Here is a 23,553-nt window from a genome sequence, read left to right on the forward strand (position 1 = left end):
AAAGAACAGAGGATCATTCATTACAAAGACACTTAACTGAACATGTGTCAAACAAAATACGTTAAGACCAAAATGTTGTCCATAAAACAATCAATTAGAAAACATATTACTAACTGCAAATATAAAATGTATTTAGAGCCCAGCCAGAGAACTAGACTGAAAATGATAAATAATCAAGCCCAAACTCAGAACTACATTATTTTCTTTCCTGTGGTCTGCAGTTTCATCTTACAGATATTGGCCAATTCTTGTTTCCACTTAACTGAGTTATTGCTCAAGGCATTCACAGATAGCAAAATTGGCCAATTTATTTTACATAATCTCAGGAGTATAATAGTAAAAAAGAATTTTTTCTTTGGCAGTGCAATTATTCTGTCTCCAGGCAGCAGAATAAGGACCCCCCCCCCCCCCTCCCGCCCTCTGTCGCACCCCCCCCCCCCTTCTGACACACACACACACACACACACACACACACACACACACACACACACACACACACACACACACACACAAGTTAACCCACTGAACAATTAAAATACATGAAACGTGCATTTATTTCAATAACAGAATATTCTATATGGAAACAAGCAACTCATTTTGTTGCCTAAGGGTGGGCAGAAACATGTTGCTTAACATTAAGAATGTTCAAATACATACACGAACACACACTCCTGGTAATGTTGTGCTGTTAGTGCATGTTGTCATCTGTACTGACAATGGCAGGATAGGTTTGGAAGAACAATGTTGTGGAAGAAGGCATAGAGCCAGGGTAGGAAGATGAAACAGGACAGCATGTAGGAATGCCGGGATGACTCTTAGATGTGAATGGTGGCACAGGCGTGGTCACGCATGGAGGGGGGCCCAAGTAGGAAAAATAACCACAAAAATGTAAATGGAAGGATGGGATATCTGGCATGGTGGATTTTGCTCCTTTATTAGTACACTGTAACAGCAAACATTCCAGTTTTGAACAGTTCTTCAAAGTGAGGAGAAGTACATTTAAACAGGTTAAGCCCCAGAGTGAACCTAGAACTGAAGCCTGCAAGAGTCAGTACGTACAGTCTACCTCACCTTGTCTTGATCACAGAATAAACCAAAAGAATAAGTTTTCTTGTGTAACTCTGAAAGAGCATAACGTGTGAGCTCATTTATGGCTTTCTCCATAGAGAATTCTTTGCAAAAGCCAAACTGAGATGCACTGGTACTACATATTTGAGTCTGCCAGAAAATGTCCTGACTAATTTTACAAATGGCTCAAGGACACACTTACCAAGTCAGCATAAGATTTTAATCCTCAATTACAAACACCAACATAGCCAAACTAGTGTCCACTTCTTAATTCATATTGGTTTTTATAACTGCCTTAATGGTTGTATTGTTTAACTGGTGTCTCTCTGCAGTGTAAAAGGTGTCTGACATAGAAAATTTAATGTATTGGTTGTTTATTACTAGAAACAACGTTTGGTAGCACTGTGCAGAAATAAAAATTTAATTTGGTGATCAATGGCTTCAATGTGTCGTCACTGTTGCCACAGTTACCATCTGGAGTTTAGTTATGTTTTCCAATTTGTTTCCTACTAATTATTCTATAGGTGTTCTACTGCAATCATATTTTTCTTCCTTTTATTCTCTTTAGTACCTCAACACACAATGGTAATTGGTCTAACAGGTGTCCATCAGAATTAGACAACACAACACCACACACACACAAATGCAACTTGCACATAAATGACCACAGTCTCTGGCTGATAAGGCCCTGCGGCCAGAGAGCAGTCTTTCATCAGAATTCACACACACACACACACACACACACACACACACACACACTGCTACACAAATGCAGCTCTCGCACACGTGGCCATAGTCTCTGGCCGCAGGGCCTTATCAGCCAGAGACTGTGGCCATTTATGTGCAAGTTGCATTTGTGTGTGTGTGTGTGTGTGTGTGTGTGTGTGTGTGTGTGTGTGTGAATTCTGATGAAGGCCTGCTTGCCCGAAAGCTTTTGTTTGACAATCTTTTTATTGTATCTATCTGCAAATCAGCATCTCTGCTATATGGTGAACAGAAACTCTCCTTTTCATAATACTGTCATTATTCCATCCTGGATTTCCATTATAACTGGTGTTACGCAACTCATGAAATAAAGTTTCTATATGATGATCGGTCTTACTGATCACTCTGATTTATTCAGACCTATATTGGCTAGGTTTGTGTGAACAATGCTTCCCAGAATGGTGTGGCATACATTACAGATGTAAACAAAACTGCCAATTGGGTACCCTATGCCAAACTGTCACCTTTCTTTTAAAGACTTTCCTTGCATTTACTTCCCTTTCAGAATTTTAGATGCTAGAATACAGTCCATCTTCACCTCAAGCTATTTTTCATGGTCACAGTGCTAGACTATGATTTCACATTTAAATATCTTGCTCTGTAAATGTAAGGCACATATTTGGGTATTGCTGGGGCTAGGCTTCAGGCATTTAGTTTTACATTGAGTACATGGTTCTCTAAACGATTTATCTAGTCTTTTTATCTTCTTCAAAACTCCTTCCTTTGGCAATGGTAGTGCTGCCAGTTTACATAAATCTTCTTTCTTGTATCTATTTTGGCTGTGGATTGGTAAAAATGTTTTGCAAAATGGATAAAAAAGAAATCCCTGAGGCAGACCATTCTTTTTATCTTTTAATTTATACAAATGATTATTCACCTCCTGTCTCCTCTCCCTTTTTTCTGTTTTTCCCATTTCTTCCCTAGACTAGCACTTTCACCAATCACACGACAATGGCAGCAACATATGTTTGTGTGTTTATATCTTCCTGTTCTAAAGAATAGCACCAGTAAAAGACATGGTCATACAATCAACTCTTACTCTTTTTTGTGGCTTCATACCACACAGCATCAGGTCTGAAATATGAGCGCAGGCTTGCCATCTTAATTACACACATATGTGTGTATTTTTGTAAGTTTCGTATTAAAATTCTCCTCTTCTTCACTGTATGCTGAGCATAAGTTAAGCCAGGAACCCCCTCCACTGTGGTAATATAGTTGACCTGCACTCTTAATATAAGTCTGTACAGAGATATCATTCTACTACCAGATGGTTTGTAGAACTCCCACTAATTTCATCTCTTCTGGTTACAATTTTTCAGTGGTGTCAGAATCAAAAGCAGAAATTTATTCACAAAATGTTCATTGGCATTTGAACTGTTTATTCTTTCCAGATGCTTCACAGTCTCACTCGCTGTTGTTGCTTTCTCAAAGATTACGTAGGTCATCGTCAAGACCAAAAATGAAAAACTCCAGATATCACGTATTTGCATTTCTGTTCTTAGTGTATGTATGATGAAACTACATGGTAAAAGCTTCCTGCTGATCATTAATCGTTTTGCATGGGATTTTTGTTGTTTTCAATTTTTGAAGTAAAATATCAAATTAGAACATGGTTTACAGGATTATTTATCAATCAAGAGTGGTGTCACTGAATTTTACACATTTTCTGGAGGAAATTCTTCCACATATCTTCAACTTTCGCAGAAGTTTGAATTTTTGGACTTTCTCCCCAAATGTATTTCTGATTGCTATTTCACTGTGAAATCTTTTTTAAAGCAAAAATTACAATATGGATACAAAATTGAGACAAGACAGGAGTATGAATGGTTTGTAATAGTGGAATGGCATGTAATAAGACACTTGTGATGGGGAAAGCGCAAGAGACAAGTGCTGTGGTAAATATACAAGCAACACAAGTTTGAAAGGCTGTTGTGATCTCATGTGCCAGTGACAGTGAAGGTGGGAGTGAATATGCCTCGGAAATTTTACTGAATTGTGCTCGAAGTGTTTATGTGATTTACAGGTACCAGCAATTGCAAATATGTGAGTGGATGCTCTATAGTTAATGTACAAGCTGTAAGTGTATGCAAGAAATATGACAGATGAAGGAGAACGCTTGCACATTGTGTAGCTTTTGCACAGTGGTTCTAGAAATGTGAAGCAACATTAAAGAGTATTAAAATTTTATTGGGTGACTAATTTGTAGTGTCTGTGAAATTTTCTACAGTGAGGCAGTGTATTTCTCAGCATTCACTTTTTCGTCATTTTTCAAGAATGATATCAACAATACACCATTAAGCCATCATAATGTTCCTTTGGTAGGGGATCACTGTTAGCACATGGCAATATAATATCAGTTACTTATCACCATTCATCACCCTGTCTTAGAAATAAAATATCCTGTCCCTTGGAAGCATAGAAAGGCATGCTTTGAGAAAATGCACCATAAGTTGCTCAGTAAGCTCAACATGCTTCAAATAATGAAAATCAAATGTTGTGTGCTATGACCTTGAGGAACAGTGTATGTCAGATACAGCAACTTCTCATGGTTTATTACTGTAACTGTATCATAATGCATTTCCATGTGATTCCTTTCAGCAGTCATATACAATCACATCAAAAATTTCTTGAACGATACTTTACTTACTGTGTCATTTCCATGTAGTCTGCTGAGGTTTCTGGCTGCTTTGTAGTCATGTTTAACCTAGTACAAAAAAGTAGACATTTTTGGCTTATGTCCGTGATGTGTGTGTATGATCACATGGTATGCTAGCACCTACTGACTCCTTATATGTAGGGAAATGGCCCTGTTACTTTCCAATGCAACCACATTATTGGAAAATATCCAGCTTATGCCATTTACAAATCATACATTTCATGGGCAGTGACCTGATGTCAAAAAGTTTATCTTTATAGAGTGTACTGCCATTCCTTTTGACAGGAAAAACAGAAGCAACACTTTTTATGTTAGTATCAGAGTTGTGATATGTCATGTACATGGAAATGTAACACTTCATAATCAAGCACAAAATTTTAGATTTATTACGACATATTGTACAGAAAACATAAATAATAAAACAAATTGACTTTTATATTGGGTTAACTGAATTTGTCATTGGTGATTGACAGATCGTGGCAATAATATCAAATAGGAAACACTTTTCTAATGTTCTGCAAAAATTGTATTTATTTGACCACAAACTCATAGGTCACAACTGGATATCACAACCACAGATTAAATGACATGTGACTTAAACAGATAAATAAAAAGATGAGATACAGACTATTTACAACAGAAAGTATTACTTTCTTATGTTATGCAGAAGCAGTCATGTTTAAGAAAGCACTACAAATATTTTTTTTTTTTGTTATGTGAACATTATGTGTAACAAAAGATGAAAAAATTGAATTTACTATTATATTTAAACATGTGTAATTAAACTTAGTTTAACAGAGAGGAAAAAGGAAATCGTGATTCATCACTTACAACTAAGCTGGCATTCTGTGTAGTATGTTTTTTATTCCAAGTGTCTCCAGTAGGATCATATTTTCTTAACAAAATGTAAAATGTTACAATAAACCATTAAAAAAACTGTTATAAAAGTGTGGGCTTCGATGAGCAGTGAGTTAAAAAATGTTATTTTTAATATGCTACTCACCATATGGCGGAGATGCTGAGTCGCAATAGGCACAACAAAAAGATTCATACAATTATAGCTTTCGGCCATTAAGGCCTTTGTCAGCAGTAGACACACATACTCACACGCACATACACAAACTCACGCAAACGCAACTTGCACACGTCTTCAGTCTCAGAGAGCTGAAACCACACTGTGAGCAGCAGCACCAGTGCATGATGGGAGTTGCGACTGGGTGGGGGTAAGGAGGAGGCTGGGGCAGGGAGGGGGAGGGACAGTATGGTGGGAGTGGTGGACAGTGAAGTGTTGCAGTTTAGACGGAGGGCAGGAGAGAAGGTGCAGAGGGGGCAGGGGGCAAGTAGCAGAAAGGATAGAAATAAAAGAAATTAAAAGACTGGGTGTGGCGGTGAAATGACAGCTGTGTAGTGCTGGAATGGGAACAGGAGGGGGCTGGATGGGTGAGGACAGTGACTAACGAGGGTTGAGGCCAGGAGGGTTATGGGAACATAGCTTGTTGGTTGTCATGCCTGCATAGAATGCAGAACAGTGGTTGCAGCTTAGCTTGTCAATCATATGACTGGTTTCACAGGTAGCCCTGCCTTTGATGGGATAGGTGATGTTAGTGACCGGAATGGAGTAGGTGGTGGTAGGAGGATGTATGGGACAGGTCTTGCATCTAGGTATATTACAGGGGTATGAGCCATGAGGTAAGGGATTGGGAGCAGGGGTTGTGTAAGGATGGACGAGTATATAGTGAGGTTCGGTGGACAGCGGAATACCACAGTAGGAGGGATGGGAAGGATAGTGGGCAGGACATTTCTCAATTCAGGGCACGACAAGAGGTAATCGAAACCCTGGCGGAGAATGTAATTCAGTTGCTACAGTCCAGGATGGTATTGAGTTATGAGGGGAATGCTCCTCTGTGGCTGGACTGTGGGACTTTGGGAGGTGGTGGGAGACTGGAAAGATAAGGCACAGGAGATTTGTTTTTGTACAAGGTTGGGAGATAATTAGGGTTCATGAAGACTTCAGTGAGATTGTCGGTATATTTCAAGAGGGACTGCTCGTCACTGCAGATGCGACGACCATGCGTGGCTAGGCTGTACGGAAAGGACTTCTTGGTATGGAACGGGTGGCAGTTGTCGAAGTGTAGATATTGCTGGTGGTTAGTAGGTTTGATATAGACGGAGGTACTAATGTAGCCATCTCTACATCTACATCTACATCTACATCTACATTTATACTCCGCAAGCCACCCAACGGTGTGTGGCGGAGGGCACTTTACGTGCCACTTCATTACCTCCCTTTCCTGTTCCAGTCGCGTATGGTTCGCGGGAAGAATGACTGTCTGAAAGCCTCCGTGCGTGCTCTAATCTCTCTAATTTTACATTCGTGATCTCCTCGGGAGGTATAAGTAGGGGGAAGCAATATATTCGATACCTCATCCAGAAACGCACCCTCTCGAAACCTGGCGAGCAAGCTACACCACGATGCAGAGCGCCTCTCTTGCAGAGTCTGCCACTTGAGTTTATTAAACATCTCCGTAACGCTATCACGCTTACCAAATAACGCTGTGACGAAATGCGCCGCTCTTCTTTGGATCTTCTCTATCTCCTCCGTCAAACCGATCTGGTACGGATCCCACACTAATGAGCAATACTCAAGTATAGGTCGAACGAGTGTTTTGTAAGCCACCTCCTTTGTTGATGGACTACATTTTCTAAGCACTCTCCCAATGAATCTCAACCTGGTACCCGCCTTACCAACAATTAATTTTATATGATCATTCCACTTCAAATCGTTCCGCACGCATACTGCCAGATATTTTACAGAAGTAACTGCTACCAGTGTTTGTTCCACTATCATATAATCATACAATAAAGGATCCTTCTTTCTATGTATTCGCAATACATTACATTTGTCTATGTTAAGGGTCAGTTGCCACTCCCCGCACCAAGTGCCTATCCGCTGCAGATCTTCCTGCATTTCGCTACAATTTTCTAATGCTGCAACTTCTCTGTATACTACAGCATCATCCGCGAAAAGCCGCATGGAACTTCCGACACTATCTACTAGGTCATTTATATATATTGTGAAAAGCAATGGTCCCATAACATTCCCCTGTGGCACGCCAGAGGTTACTTTAACGTCTGTAGACGTCTCTCCATTGATAACAACATGCTGTGTTCTGTTTGCTAAAAACTCTTCAATCCAGCCACACAGCTGGTCTGATATTCCATAGGCTCTTACTTTGTTTATCAGGCGACAGTGCGGAACTGTATCGAACGCCTTCTGCAAGTCAAGGATAATAGCATCTACCTGGGAGCCTGTATCTAATATTTTCTGGGTCTCATGAACAAATAAAGCAAGTTGGGTCTCACACGATCGCTGTTTCCGGAATCCATGTTGATTCCTACATAGTAGATTCTGGGTTTCCAAAAATGACATGATACTCGAGCAAAAAACGTGTTCTAAAATTCTACAACAGATCGACGTCAGAGATATAGGTCTATAGTTTTGCGCATCTGCTCGACGACCCTTCTTGAAGACTGGGACTATCTGTGCTCTTTTCCAATCATTTGGAACCCTCCGTTCCTCTAGAGACTTGCGGTACACGGCTGTTAGAAGGGGGGCAAGTTCTTTCGCGTACTCTGTGTAGAATCGAATTGGTATCCCGACAGGTCCAGTGGACTTTCCTCTATTTAGTGATTCCAGTTGCTTTTCTATTCCTTGGACACTTATTTCGATGTCAGCCATTTTTTCGTTTGTGCGAGGATTTAGAGAAGGAACTGCAGTGCGGTCTTCCTCTGTGAAACAGCTTTGGAAAAAGGTGTTTAGTATTTCAGCTTTACGCGTGTCATCCTCTGTTTCAATGCCATCATCATCCCATAGTGTCTGGATATGCTGTTTCGAGCCACTTACTGATTTAATGTAAGACCAGAACTTCCTAGGATTTTCTGTCAAGTCGGTACATAGAATTTTACTTTCGAATTCACTGAACGCTTCACGCATAGCCCTCCTTACGCTAACTTTGACATCGTTTAGCTTCTGTTTGTCTGAGAGGTTTTGGCTGCGTTTAAACTTGGAGTGGAGCTCTCTTTGCTTTCGCAGTAGTTTCCTAACTTTGTTGTTGTACCACGGTGGGTTTTTCCCGTCCCTCACAGTTTTACTCGGCACGTACCTGTCTAAAACGCATTTTACGATTGCCTTGAACTTTTTCCATAAACACTCAACATTGTCAATGTCGGAACAGAAATTTTCGTTTTGATCTGTTAGGTAGCCTGAAATCTGCCTTCTATTACTCTTGCTAAACAGATAAACCTTCCTCCCTTTTTTTATATTCCTATTAACTTCCATATTCAGGGATGCTGCAATGGCCTTATGATCACTGATTCCCTGTTCTGTACATACAGAGTCGAAAAGTTCGGGTCTGTTTGTTATCAGTAGGTCCAAGATGTTATCTCCACGAGTCGGTTCTCTGTTTAATTGCTCGAGGTAATTTTCGGATAGTGCACTCAGTATAATGTCACTCGATGCTCTGTCCCTACCACCCGTCCTAAACATCTGAGTGTCCCAGTCTATATCTGGTAAATTGAAATCTCCACCTAAGACTATAACATGCTGAGAAAATTTATGTGAAAGGTATTCCAAATTTTCTCTCAGTTGTTCTGCCACTAATGCTGCTGAGTTGGGAGGTCGGTAAAAGGAGCCAATTATTAACCTAGTTCAGTTGTTGAGTGTAACCTCCACCCATAATAATTCACAGGAACTATCCACTTCTACTTCACTACAGGATAAACTACTACTAACAGCGACGAACACTCCACCACCGGTTGCATGCAATCTATCCTTTCTAAACACCGTCTGTACCTTTGTAAAAATTTCGGCAGAATTTATCTCTGGCTTAAGCCAGCTTTCTGTACCTATAACGGTTTCAGCTTCGGTGCTTTCTATCAGCGCTTGAAGTTCTGGTACTTTAACAACGCAGCTTCGACAGTTGACAATTACAATACCGATTGCTGTTTGGTCCCCGCATGTCCTGACTTTGCCCCGCACCCGTTGAGGCTGTTGCCTTTTCTGTACTTGCCCAAGGCCATCTAACCTAAAAAACCGCCCAGCCCATGCCACACAACCCCTGCTACCCGTGTAGCCGCTTGTTGCGTGTAGTGGACTCCTGACCTATCCAGCGGAACCCGAAACCCCACCACCCTATGGCGCAAGTCGAGGAATCTGCAGCCCACACGGTCGCAGAACCGTCTCAGCCTCTGATTCAGACCTTCCACTCGGCTCTGTACCAAAGGTCCACAGTCAGTCCTGTCGACGATGCTGCAGATGGTGAGCTCTGCTTTCGTCCCGCTAGCGAGACTGGCAGTCTTCACCAAATCAGATAGCCACCGGAAGCCAGAGAGGATTTCCTCCAATCCATAGCGACACACATCATTGGTGCCGACATGAGCGACCACCTGCAGATGGGTGCACCCTATACCCTGCATGGCATCCGGAAGGACCCTTTCCACATCTGGAATGACTCCCCCCGGTATGCACACGGAGTGCACATTGGTTTTCTTCCCCTCTCTTGCTGCCATTTCCCTAAGGGGCCCCATTACGCGCCTGACGTTGGAGCTCCCAACTACCAGTAAGCCCACCCTCTGCGACTGCCCGGATCTTGCAGACTGAGGGGCAACCTCTGGAACAGGACAAGCAGCCATGTCAGGCCGAAGATCAGTATCAGCCTGAGACAGAGCCTGAAACCAGTTCGTCAGACAAACTGGAGAGGCTTTCCGTTCAGCCCTCCGGAATGTCTTTCGCCCCCTGCCACACCTTGAGACGACCTCCCACTCTACCACAGGTGAGGGATCAGCCTCAATGCGGGCAGTATCCCGGACAACCACAGTCGTAGTCCAATCAGGGGATGCGTGGGACGAGCTGGCCGTCCCCGACAAACCCCCATCCGGACCCCCACAGTGATGCCCATTGGCAACAGCCTCAAGCTGTGTGACCGAAGCCAACACTGCCTGAAGCTGGGAGCGAAGGGATGCCAACTCAGCCTGCATCCGAACACAGCAATTGCAGTCCCTATCCATGCTAAAAACTGTTTTGCAAAGAACGTCTGAACTAATCTACAGAGAGCGCAAACAAATCGACAAAATTTAAACGGTTATTAAAATACAAGATTGCCTAGTAAATGCAGTAATGCTGCTACTTGCGTACTGCTGACACTGCTCGGCGGCGGAAGGAGACTACGCGAATTTACACTATTCAGGTACTAAAACGCGATGCTACACTCTCAAATACTATAATACGCCCGAAATTTATGAATTCAACAATGCAAGTACCAAAAACACGCAAAGAAATTAAGAATTAAACTATGTAACAAATGAGTGAGCTAGGAGTATACGACTTGCTGCTGCAGCTGCTTATCCAACGGCGGCAGGGAGCACACTGATTGTGACAAACCGACACTGGCCATTCAAAACAAAAACAGAAGACAAACGACTACGCGAATTTACACTATTTAGGTACTAAAACGCGATGCTACAACTCTCAAATACTATAATGCGCCCGAAATTTATGAATTAAACAATGCAAGTACCAAAAACACGCAAAGAAATTAAGAATTAAACTATGTAACAAATGAGTGAGCTAGGAGTATACGACTTGCTGCTGCAGCTGCTTATCCAACGGCGGCAGGGAGCACACTGACTGTGACCAACCGACACTGGCCGTTCAAAACAAAAACAGAAGACAAACGACTACGCGAATTTACACTATTCAGGTACTAAAACGCGATGCTACAACTCTCAAATACTATAATACGCCCGAAATTTATGAATTAAACAATGCAAGTACCAAAAACACACAAAGAAATTAAGAATTAAACTATGTAACAAATTAGTGAGCTAGGAGTATACGACTTGCTGCTGCAGCTGCTTATCCAACGGCGACAGGGAGCACACTCTGAGGTGAAGGTCAACACCTAGGAAGGTGGCTTGTTGGGTTGAGTAGGACCAGGTGAAGTAAATGGGGGAGAAGTTGTTGAGGTTATGGAGGAATGTGAATAAGGTGTCCTCACCTTCAATCCAGATAGCAAAGATGTCATCAATAAATCTGAACCAGGTGAGGGGTTTAGGATTCTGGGTTTTATAGAAAGGATTCCTCTAGATGGACCATGAATAGGTTAGCATGGAATGGTGCCATGCGGTGCCCACAGCTGTACCGCAGATTTGTTTGTAGGTAATGCCTTCAAAGCAGAAGTAATTGTGGGTGAGGATATAGTTGGTCATGGAGACTAGGAAGGAGGTTGTTGGTTTGGAATCCATAAGGCATCTGGAAAGGTAGTGTTCGATAGCAGTAAGGCCATGGGCATTAGGAATGTTAGTGTACAGGGAGGTGGCTGGCATCAATAGTGATGAGCAGGGCACCATGTCGTAAAGGAACAGGAACTGTGGAGAGTTGGTCGAGGAAATGGTTGGTATCTTTCTTTTTGTTGTGTCTATCACGACTCAGCATCTCCGCTATATGGTGAGTAGCAACTTTCCTTCTCTGGTATTGTTACATTCCATCCTGGATTTTCCATGGTTTGATTTTATTTTTAATAAGAAGTTAAATGCGAAAATTTATGCATAACATAAAAAATTGATGCCTTCTTTCATAAACACACTGTATTTGTATGATACACGTTATTTTATCTGTGGTTGCAACATTCAGTTCCCACCTAATGATAACTTGAGAAGTCAAAAGCCAGTTCACAATCATAGAAACATTATTTTGCAGAACATCAGGAAAATGTATCTATTTAATAACTTTATATATGTATATGTTAGGGATGTGTGTAAAGACTGATTACCATTGTTGAAGCAGGAGAAGGTAGGCCACAGCCTACAATAATGAAAAATAATAAAAGTAATGTAATGAGTTTATGAAATAAATTAAATGAGGTGGCACAGTCATAACACACTCCACTTACATTCAGGAGATCGATGGTTCAAATTCTTGTTCACTTAACCAGATTTAGGTTTTCAATTATTTCCGTTCATCGCTTGACACAAATACCAGTCTTGTTCCTCTGAAAAGGGGTATGTGCTCCATCTATTATGACATTGTTGGTGGGACACTACATCCTAATTTTACTTTCTTCTTTTCAATGAAATGCACAGAACATGAGGGAAGGCAACCCTTCACCTGCAGATGAATGATGTAGGTATCAGGTCCAGTATATCCTTAATACTGCAATGTTACAGCTTGTGTGGGTGGTACAAAGGCATTAAGTCTTGAGAAACTGTGTGTACTGAAGATTATATTGGATGATCTGCTGGCAGAAACAATCAATAGTGTAATTTACACTTATGTGATCACAGGATTTGTCAGGTTTTCTCACTAGACTGCCGCACTGTTATCCTAGGACCAAAACCGGTAAGACCAATAATCAGGTACACACAAACTTATAGTTTCTTAACACTAATGCGTCCCTACCATCCACTCACATTGATGCTGCTGCAATGTGAAAATTGGAAAGAAGACATTCTTACACTAACAGTAGATATAGAACTCCGAAACCAATCTCCTTCACAAGCAATGTGTTGCTGTAGAGAAGATTAAGCTTTAGTTTAAGAATAGCTCATTAATTCACTACGAACATGAAACCAATTAACTGTCACACATCTTGTAATGCAATAATAACAACATTCATCTGCATGTTATTGGCTGCCTTTCCTCGTTTCTTGTTTGTTGTTGCCATCTTGGAATTTTCATTGTCATGCTATTCTTTGGAAACTCACAAAAAATTGTTGCTGATACTGTTAGGAAGAAGGAAATGGACAGAAATGAGCAAATGTAGCAAACGTAGGCAAAAGTCTTTCAGAGCACAATATAAAGACATTTACCATATGACTACAAGCGCAAGGAGAACCTTTTTTTTTTTTTTTTTCCCTGGCAAAGAGATTGTACTGATAACGATGAAATTTCATTGTTACGCAATAATCTAAGAAAACTGTTAACTCAATACAAGAATGTATTTCCTTATACTATTTTTTAAAGTAATCATTATGTTTATTTAGTTCAAATGAGTGAAGAGAAAAAACAGCACAGTCTGACATTCTTTGTTTTGAACAAACTGTCATAAACAGAAATTAAAGCAAACTTGGTGAAGTTTTATAAGGAGTAAACTTTTTCATTTTCAACAGTTGTCAAGTAGGTTGCTGAATTCAAAATTTCTTTTGAACATAACACATGTAAATGGCATTCTAAAATAGCAACCATAGATGAAAATGTTGTGACTCGCCGATCTTTCAAAGTGCCGCCGCGCAGTTACGCACGTCCCCTACATGAGGCGCTGTCTGTGGGCCATGCAGCAGCAGCGCCACCTAAGCGGCCAGCCAGCCAGCCAGTGGCCGCTAGACTTGGACTCAGTTATAATTTGACTGTTAAAGTGTATACACGTCTCACTCTGTTTACTTGATCTGTGACTTTCATGTATTGCGTCTTCCTTGAAATATATTTGTTCCACTTGAAGTTATTACAATTGGCGACAAGGTAGTGATTTTTCTTTTCCATCATTCACCCACATGTTTCCATGGCTACTTCAGAGCAACTATTGCAAGGTCTCATAGAACAGCAAACACTTCTCACAAATGTGATTTGTGATTTTGTCGCAGCATCAAATGCGGGGCGTCTCTCGTCGTTGTCTCTACCTACTTTTCCTCCTTACAACGAGACGATGGAAGACTGGTCTGATTACGAAAAAAGTCTTCGGCAGCACTTCTTGGCATTTCATGTTGCAGACGAACAAACATGTAAGTCTTTGCAGACGGACAAACATGTAAGTCTCTGTTCCTTTCATGGATTTCACCTCAAATGTATCGGTTGTTGTCGCAATTGGCTCCTTTGAAAGATCCTGCGTCTTTGTCCTTTGCTGAAATGTGCTCACTTCTGTCTTCTGTCTTTCAAAACAAACGCATGTGATAGCCTCTTGTGTTGCCTTTTATCATCGTCAAAAACAACCAAATCAAACCTATCGCACCTGCGCTGCTGAACTTCATGGCCTCAGTAGAAAGTGTCAATTTGTTACTGAAGTTCACAAAGAATCCTACGCCGATTCCATGGTACGGGATGCTATTATCCGATCGGCGCCCGACAAAGAAGTTAGGCAACATGCCCTTCAGTTGGCAAATCCGACTCTAGATGAAGTCCTATCCACTGCTCAGTCTTTTGAAATTTCTCACACCGCTGGAGCGCAAATAGAGGCATGGGGCGACGTTGGGGAAATACAACTTCTGTGCGATGTTGACGAAATGTGTGGCGTGTCCCTGCCGGCCGACATGGCCGCAGTACGCTCCCAGGCACAGCCTCGGCCTAACCGTAAACAAACCTCTAAGAAACTGCAGCAAAACCCACGGCAACTTCCTTCATGTCCGCAGTGTTTTACGAAACATTCACGAGAAGATTGTCCACAACGTTGGGCCGTGTGTCACAAATGCATAAAAAAGGGTCATTTGTCATCCATTTCCAAATCCGACTGCATACATGATGTTCATGAACACGATGCTGATTCTGATTCTGTGTTGTCTGTCAATTGTACTTCTTCCCTTTCAGGGAAGTTATTCCTCACTGTCCAAATACTTGGTCGAGATGTTCGCATGCAGATGGATACTGGTTCTGCTGCCACTATCATCAATTCCCAGACGTATCTTCAGTTGGGTTCTCCAATCCTGTCACCTCTCACTAGGCAATTACGAACTTACAATAAACAGAAGATGTTTCTCTGGGGACAATTTGATGCTGAGGTATCTTACAAATCTGTTGCTCGCACTGTTCCCATATTTGTGGTCAACCATAGATACGCACAGAATCTTTTTGGTTTCGATGCCTTTCACGTTTTTGGGTTCTCCATAGATGACTGTCAATATCGTCTCTGATGCTATTCCTTATGCTCAATTGGATTCCTTGTCGACGACATTTTCGTCCCTTTTTTCTCCTGGGTTAGGCCGTGCAAACGACTTTGAAGCTCATATCACACAAACCCACTGCTCGGCCTAAGTTTTTTCGGGCTCGGCCCATTCCTGTGGCCCTTCGTGATCAGGTCAAACGGGAGCTGAATCGTCTCACTGCTTCAGGGGTCTTGCTTCCTGTCACTTCCAGTGAGTGGGCCCCTCCTGTCCTTGTCGTTGCTAAGCCAAATGGTGATACTCATCTCTGTGGCGATTTCAAAGCAACTGCAAATGCTCAATGCCTTATCAACACTTACCCTATGCCTCGACCTGAATAATTGTTCACAAAACTTGCTGGAGGTCAGTATTTTTCTAAACTTGACCTGTCAGAAGCTTCTCATCAACTTCCTCTCGAAGCTGTTTGTCGGCAGTTTCTGGTCCTTAACACGCCTTTCGGCCTCTACCAATACCAACAATTGCCATTCAGGGCTACCAGTGTCCCTGCTCTCTTTCAGCAATTCTTGGAACAATTATTGCTCACTGTCCCTGGGTGTATAAATTACCAGGATGGCATTGTTGTCACTAGCTCCACCACTGATGAACATCTTCAAACTCTCCACACACTTTTTCATGTCTTACAGACTGCTGGTCTTAAGTGTAATCTTCAGAAATCAAAATTTTTTCAGGCATCTATCACGTACTTGGGGTTTCAACTCTCTCGGGATGGTATTCGGCCACTTCAGCAAACTGTCACTGCGATCAATGCCCTTCCTCGCCCTACATCTGTTAAGGAACTGCAGGTCTTCATGGGGAAGATAGCATACTATCACAAGTTTTTACCATCTGCTGCTTCGGTGGCTCAGCCGTTGCATCACCTGTTGCATAAAAATGTGGCTTTTCACTGGTCCGTGTCATGTGATGCGGCTTTCCAGAAATTGAAGACTATGCTGAAACAGGCCCCGTGCCTGGCTACTTATTCATCTGGCCAACATCTTGTTCTTGCCATGGATGCCTCTCAATATGGGGTCGGTGCAGTCCTTGCGCACCATTTTCCTGATGGTTCTGAACAACCCATTGCGTATGCCTCCAAAACGCTCACGGATGCCCAACAAAAGTATTCTCAAATTGAAAAAGAAGCTTTGGCCATTATTTATGCTCTTCATAAGTTTGGTGTTTTTCTCTATGGATTCAAATTTCATCTTGTTACGGATCACAAACCACTTGTTTCCTTGTTCCATCCATCAACGTCACTTCCCGACGAGGCTGCACATAGCCTCCAGCATTGGGCTCTTTACTTGTCTTGTTTCAATTATGAGATTCATTTCCAGCCGACGGGTCAACATGCGATTGCTGATGCACTGTCTCGCCTTCTGGCATTCGATAGGGACGAACTTTTGTGTTTCCACCTGGATGTTGCCGAGCAGCGGGTTGTGGATGGGTTCCCCATACCGGGGATCGGCTGGCGGCTGCTATAGGTTCTGACCCTACCCTCTCCTGGGTTTTCTGCTGTATTCAGAAGGGTTGGCCAGATTGTCCGTCGACTAAGACTTCTGATCCGTTTCGGAACTACTACGCTTTGCGTTACTGCCTCACGGCTAGGGATGGTGTTATCCTACTTTCCACCGAAAATGCTTTGCCGCATGTTGTGGTACCTGCATCTTTGCGTGCTTCGGTCTTGCGCCTCCTTCACCAAGGGCACTGGGGTGTCTCTCGCACAAAATCTGTGGCGTGCTGTAATGTGTACTGGTCCGGCATCAACTCTGAAATCGCACACATGGCCACTGCCTGCGGCCCTTGTGTGTCACAGGCCGCCGCCCCGAAGTCATCTTTGTCACTGTGGCCTTCGCCTGAGAAGCCCTGGGAGCGTATTCATGCTGACTTCGGGGGACCTTTTTTAGGTACTTATTGGCTACTCGTAATTGACCCCTACTCTAACTTTCCTTTCATTGTCCGTTGCACGTTGCCTACCACCGCGGCAACCACGAATGCTCTAGCTCGCATTTGCTCTTTGGAAGGCCGTCCCTCTACTCTTGTTACTGATAATGGTCCGTAATTTGCCTCTTCCGATTTTGCAGATTTTTGTGCCCGTCATAGCGTCATGCATGTCATGGCCCCTCCGTTCCATCCACAGTCAAACGGTGAGGCTGAACGTCTGGTCCGCACATTTAAGGCTCAGATGAGGAAACTCCTGACTTCTTCTGCTGATGATGCGCTTCTCCAATTTCTGGCTTCTAACTGTTTCACCCCCACGGACGACCACAGGCCGGCTGAGCTCTTACATGGCCGACAGCCCCGCACGCTACTTCATCTTCTGCGGCCTTCTACCTCACGGCCGCGGGTGCCTTCGCTTGGCCGGTTCACCGCCAATGACCTTGTATGGGTACGGGGATATGGCAGGCGGCCAAAATGGAGTCCTGGCCGCATCTTACGACACTGTGGCCAACGCCTGTATGAAATCCAGACAGACACGGGTGTTGCAGTGCCTCATTCGGACCAGCTTCGGCCTCATGTGCCGGCAACGCCTGTTCCAGATGCCGCTACACCACCGTCGGGTCTACCTGACACTCGGGATACTGGAATTTCTCATTACTCACCATCATATCGGTGCCAGCACAAGAACTGACGCCACCAGGAGACGTGCCCATGCAGGAACCAGACGACCATCATCTGTCGGAGCAATGCTACTTGCCTCCTTCTCCTACAGACACGGACACATCGCCCATGTCTCCTGTTATAACAACCGGACTTGCCGCAACGGGCAGAGTGGTGCACGAGGCCCCAGCATATTCGACCCCCACGTTTCCTGTCATCTCGACTCGTTATCATTGGGGACACTTCCGTCCGTGCGGGAAGCCGCCTCCTCGGGACTTTACGGCCAGTCAAACAATACCTATGGGCATTAGCAATCTACAGGCCACCTCCATCAAGACCTGTGCAAAAAATTCAAAGGGGGGAAAAGTGTTGTGACTCGCCGATCTTTCAAAGTGCCGCCGCGCAGTTATGCGCGTCCTCTACATGCGGCGCTGTCTGTCAGCCATGCAGCAGCAGCGTCACCTAAGCGGCCAGCCAGCCAGCCAGCGGCCGCTAGACTTGGACTCAGTTATGATTTGACTGTTAAAGTGTATACACGTCTTACCCTGTTTACTTGATCTGTGACTTTCATGTATTGCATCTTCCTTGAAATATATTTGTTCCACTTGAAGTTATTACAGAAAAAATCAAGAAATTCCATAGTTTAGTACTGAATAATACCAAATGTACATATGGAGATAGATGACAGAGCATTTTACATGAATAATCAACTATGAGAAAGCTCTCTGGAACTCCTGTTGCATTTCTTAAATGCAGACCAAAAGCAATTGCGAAAACATTTTTGTCAAAAATGTTTGCACTGTTTTAAGATGAATCAAACTAATCTTGTGTTCTGGTTTGTTGCTTTTTGCCATGAGTTAGATGCAGACCTATTAGTCCGCACTGCAAAAAAAAAAAAAAAGGGGGTAATCAAATCAGAGTATGGAAGCTGGTAGCTCTTAATGAAAAAGGCAAAACTGATTTTCCCATCAATATAAAAGTATGCAGAAAAGGACATTTTTTATGGTACCATTTAATATGGTTTCTTCACATTCCGTTCATGGATGGACTAGGGGAAGAATGTTTGCTGGTACGTCTCTGTGTGAGCTGCTGTAAATATAATTTTATATTCAGAATATCTGTGTTGTCAATACTTAGGGGCCGAAGGATATTCAGAGTTCACACATTTAAGCAATAGTCTGATGTGGGCCACGTAAGTGTTTTTAAGTTATCTATTTCATAGACAAATAGCAGTTTCCCTGTTCCTACCAGTAGAATGAAGCCTGCTATTTGCGTTATCTAAATCTGAGTTTATATACCGTATAATTATTCCACTTCATGCATCTACATATTTTTACTTCCTGGTGTATTATGACATGACCGACTACCTGTGACTCATTTATTATGCAGTAAAAGGCTATTACACACTATTTGTTATTTTGTGAGTAATACAATGTTTCTAAACATTAATAGCTGATAATTCTCACTTCAAACTGATTTTTTGTCACAGTCTCACTACATATTATCACAAGTTTTAAAATTTGAAACTTCCCCGTACATAGCTCCATCAGCTTTAAAAAGTCAGAGTACAACAAATACTTTTCACTATGTTATTAACGTACAACATGAAAAGTAATGGTCCTTTCACACTGCCATGGGACATATTACATATTATTACATAGAGATCTCCTTTTCCAGAAACAAGTGCTGCATTCTGCTTTTAGTTAGTATTCAGTTCAACTGAAAACCTATATTTTTTTAGTTGAAGTCAGTGCAGTAGAGATTCAAAAGTGTAGACACACGGTTTCTAGCATTAAGAGTGCAGTGTGACTTACATATGATCAATGTTTTCAGACTCCACGCTTTCTTCCATGGAACAGCTCAGTTTGTTCAAGATAGATCATTATGTTTAAACTTGGACTATGTTCTACAAACTCGCTACAAAGAGAAAGAAGTGATATTGAATAATAATCAACTGATCAGTTTACCTGTCCCTTGTTTTATACATGGGTATGACCTGCACCCTTTTCTAATTGGAGACAAAACTGTTCTGTTCAAGGCAAATCTATACACTGTGGCCAAGAGGAACTAATTAACTAAAAAAAATTATTTAGTACCTAGTGGAGATTCCATCAGATAATGAGGCCTCGTTGAGAACAGAAGGGTTGCACTGGGAAAATGAAAGAATACAGGAAAATTACATAGCTGCCAGACAGATATAGTCATCTGCCGAATGCCTTTATCTGCTGGTTGCAAGGAGTTTGCTTTCTATCTGCAACACATGCTCATTTCTCTGCCTTCTGTGATGATCCAAAGAGAGTTTCATTACATTTGTCATCCATGAGTATAGCATTTGTATCTAGCATATGAGGCTATTATTTGGTATGCAGAACTATTACGAAAATGTAATTTAACTGTTTAAGAGATAGAGGGGCTGGCCAGTACTTACCTCAGCTCAGTACAGCCAATAGATACACATAAAACAGAACTGAAAATTTACATTCCTAGCTCTCGGAACTTTGTTCCTTCATCAGGGAGGAGAGAGGGGAAAAAAGGGAAGAAGGGAAAGTGGATTCAGTTACTCACAACCCAGGTTATGAAGCAACAGGGAAAGGTAAACAGGGAGGGTAGCAAGGAAGGAGGCATGGTTGTCAGAGGGAAGCCAAAGATATTCTACTGTAAGTACTGTGCCAGCTTCAAACCAAAGAGGATGCATACAGAAGTAAAGAGGTATATAGTATAAAGATAAACACAACTATGTACGATGAAAAGATGCGTGAATGGCTAAAGAGGAAAGGGAAAGAGGAGAAGACTGAAGAGTGAATGGGAATGAGGTTGTTTAACGTAGGTTCAGTCCAGGGGGATGGCGGGATGAAAGGATGTGTTGGAGTGCAAGTTCCCATCTCCGCAGTTCAGAGGGACTGGTGTTGGGTGGGAGAAGCCAAATGGCACATACGGTGTAGCAGGTTCCTAGGTCCCTAGAATTATGCTGGAGGGCATGCTCCGCTACTGGGTATTGGGCATCTCCTAGGCGGACAGTTCATCTGTGTCCGTTCATGCGCTCAGCCAGTTTGGTTGTTGTCATGCCGATGTAAAAGGCTGTGCAGTGCAGGCATGTCAGTTGATAAATGACATGTGTAGTTTCACACGTAACCCTGCCTTGAATTGTGTATGTTTTACCAGTAGCGGGGCTGGAGTAGGTGGTTGTGGGGAGATACATGGGGCAGGTTTTGCAGCGGGGTCGGTTACAGGGGTAGGAACCGCTGGGTAGAGAAGGTAGTCTGGGAATATTGTAGGGTTTGACAAGGATGTTACGGAGATTAGGGGGGCGACGAAAGGCAACTCTGGGTGGTGTGGGGAGTATTTTGTCAAGGGATGATCTCATTTCAGGGGTTGACTTGAGAAAGTCATATCCCTGGCGGAGTAATTTGTTGATGTTTTCGAGGCCAGGATAATATTGGGTGACAAGGGGGATGCTTCTGTGTGGTCTGGGGGTAGGAACATTGTTGTTGGACGGGGAGGAATGTATTGCTCGGGAAATCTGTTTGTGGACAAGGTCTGCAGGATAGTTGCGGGAGAGGAAAGCACTGGTCAGGTTATTGGTGTAGTTGTTGAGGGATTCGTCACTGGAGCAGATACGTTTGCCACGAATACCTAGGCTGTAGGGAAGGGAGCGTTTGATGTGGAAAGGATGGCAGCTATCAAAGTGAAGGTACTGTTGTTTGTTTGTGGGTTTGATATGGACAGAGGTGTGGATGTGAGCTTCAACAAGATGAAGGTCAACATCCAGGAAGGTGGCTTGGGTTTTGGAGAAGGACCAGGTGAAATTCAGATTCGAAAAGGAGTTGAGGTTATGGAGGAAATTAACCATGCCTCCTTCCTTGCTACCCTCCCTGTTTACCTTTCCCTGTTGCTTCATAACCTGGGTTGTGAGTAACTGAATCCACTTTCCCTTCTTCCCTTTTTTCCCCTCTCTCCTCCCTGATGAAGGAACAAAGTTCCGAAAGCTAGGAATGTAAATTTTCAGTTCTGTTTTATGTGTATCTATCGGCTGTACTGAGCTGAGGTAAGTACTGGCCAGCCCCTCTATCTCTTTGTTAGTATTTGTTTCACATCTTATATGAGATTTTCCATTAATCATTTAGATCACCTATATGGTCCACATCCTTCATTGTTTTGTCCCTTTTGTTAGCTATCACTTACGTCTGTCATCTTAACACTTACTCTTCTTCAGTGTTTTATATATACATAAATAAATATTTTCGTCACCAACTGTGCTAGTTTCATCTTCCTCCTATTATCTTGTTCCGTTTATAGTCCTCTTCTCTTTTTTATTTATTGATTTATTTATTCAACATTCCATAGTTTTAACGTTCGTTATTCGCTGTTTCCCAGCCAACAATCACTGCCAACAATCTCTTCCACACCTACCAGTAACATCCATTTCCGTCGATTTCTTGTTGCTGGCGATATTTTTGTGCCATTGGCTATCTTTCTCTGCCACAAGAAAAATTTTTTGGGACATTTCTGCCCCACCCGCGATCTTTTTTGCGGCACGCGCGATCTCTTTTGCGGCACGCGCGATCGCTTTTGCGGCACGCGCGATCGCTTTTGCGGCGCACGCGATCTTTTTTCGCCACTCGCTATCTCTGTTTTTGAGCTACGTGTTTTTTCCCCTGATCTGGACATACTTGCTTGGTCTGCTCAACTTTTTCCGTAATTTTCTTATTTAGTGGTCTTCCTTTGGTATTGAACATTACCAACACAATTTCTTTCCTTCTCGTCCTTCCCTCTGTGTTTTACGCCTTCTTATGATTACTATTTCAACTTTAGTTATTTAATTTCCCTACCCACCACTTACCCACTATGTACCCTAATCCTATACCACATTATTTACATTCACTCCGGAAACATGCATTCACCGTAGCCAAACTGCAATCCCACATACTTTTCCTCCAGTCCTGCTTAACCTTTGGAATTACCCCTAAAGGGCTTACCTTAAAAGTTCCCATCTCCGGGTGCAATTCCTCCTTCCACCAGTCTCTCCTGGACTTCCAGAACCTTCAATCCTTAGCCCTTACCCAACTTGTCCTGAATCTCTACACTACTTCATGTAACCACCACTCCCAACAGCTCCTATCTCTCTTCAAAGTCCTCCACCTCTCAAACCCTTGCTTGGAGAACACACTGAGGAACATCATCCTAGAAGCCAGCTGCAAACTTGAGTTCCATGCCACACACCACCTGAAAAAACTATCCACAGTGCTAGTGCAACACCTAAGAAGTGGGGTCCCTCTCCCTATCCCTCACAAACACCAACCACAACAGAACCTTCAACAAACCCCCCCTCATAGCCAACAAACCTAGCCTAGCCACCCTACTCAATCTCCCCATCCCAGCACATACCCCACACAGACCAAATCTCAACTATAACCACAGTCAAGTGCCACATATCACCAGTCCCAATTCAGTCCTAAACCTCTCATCCAGATCCCTCTCTCCTCCAGAGACATCTGTTCTATCAAAAGGCTTAACCTTTAGCCCCACACCTAAATTCAACCACACTGCCCTGGTTAAAGATCTCC

At 42.8% G+C, this 23,553-nt stretch overlaps 1 protein-coding gene across 6 annotated transcripts in view; it reads right to left on the bottom strand.

Moving 5' to 3' along the window:
* LOC126418931 (calcium uptake protein 1 homolog, mitochondrial) overlaps positions 1-23,553 on the bottom strand; it is a 538,349-nt gene that overhangs the window by 87,123 nt on the left and 427,673 nt on the right. For 4 of the 6 annotated variants that reach the window (XM_050085962.1, XM_050085960.1, XM_050085963.1 and 1 more), the window contains exon 6: positions 4,481-4,537. The exons of the other annotated variants lie outside the window; for them this stretch is intronic. In XM_050085962.1, coding sequence (XP_049941919.1) covers positions 4,481-4,537 — 57 coding nt within the window. The remainder of the gene's footprint in view (positions 1-4,480; positions 4,538-23,553) is intronic. 6 annotated transcript variants of the gene reach the window in all.

Source organism: Schistocerca serialis, chromosome 9, assembly GCF_023864345.2.
Source record: "Schistocerca serialis cubense isolate TAMUIC-IGC-003099 chromosome 9, iqSchSeri2.2, whole genome shotgun sequence".
NCBI lineage: Eukaryota > Metazoa > Arthropoda > Insecta > Orthoptera > Acrididae > Schistocerca > Schistocerca serialis.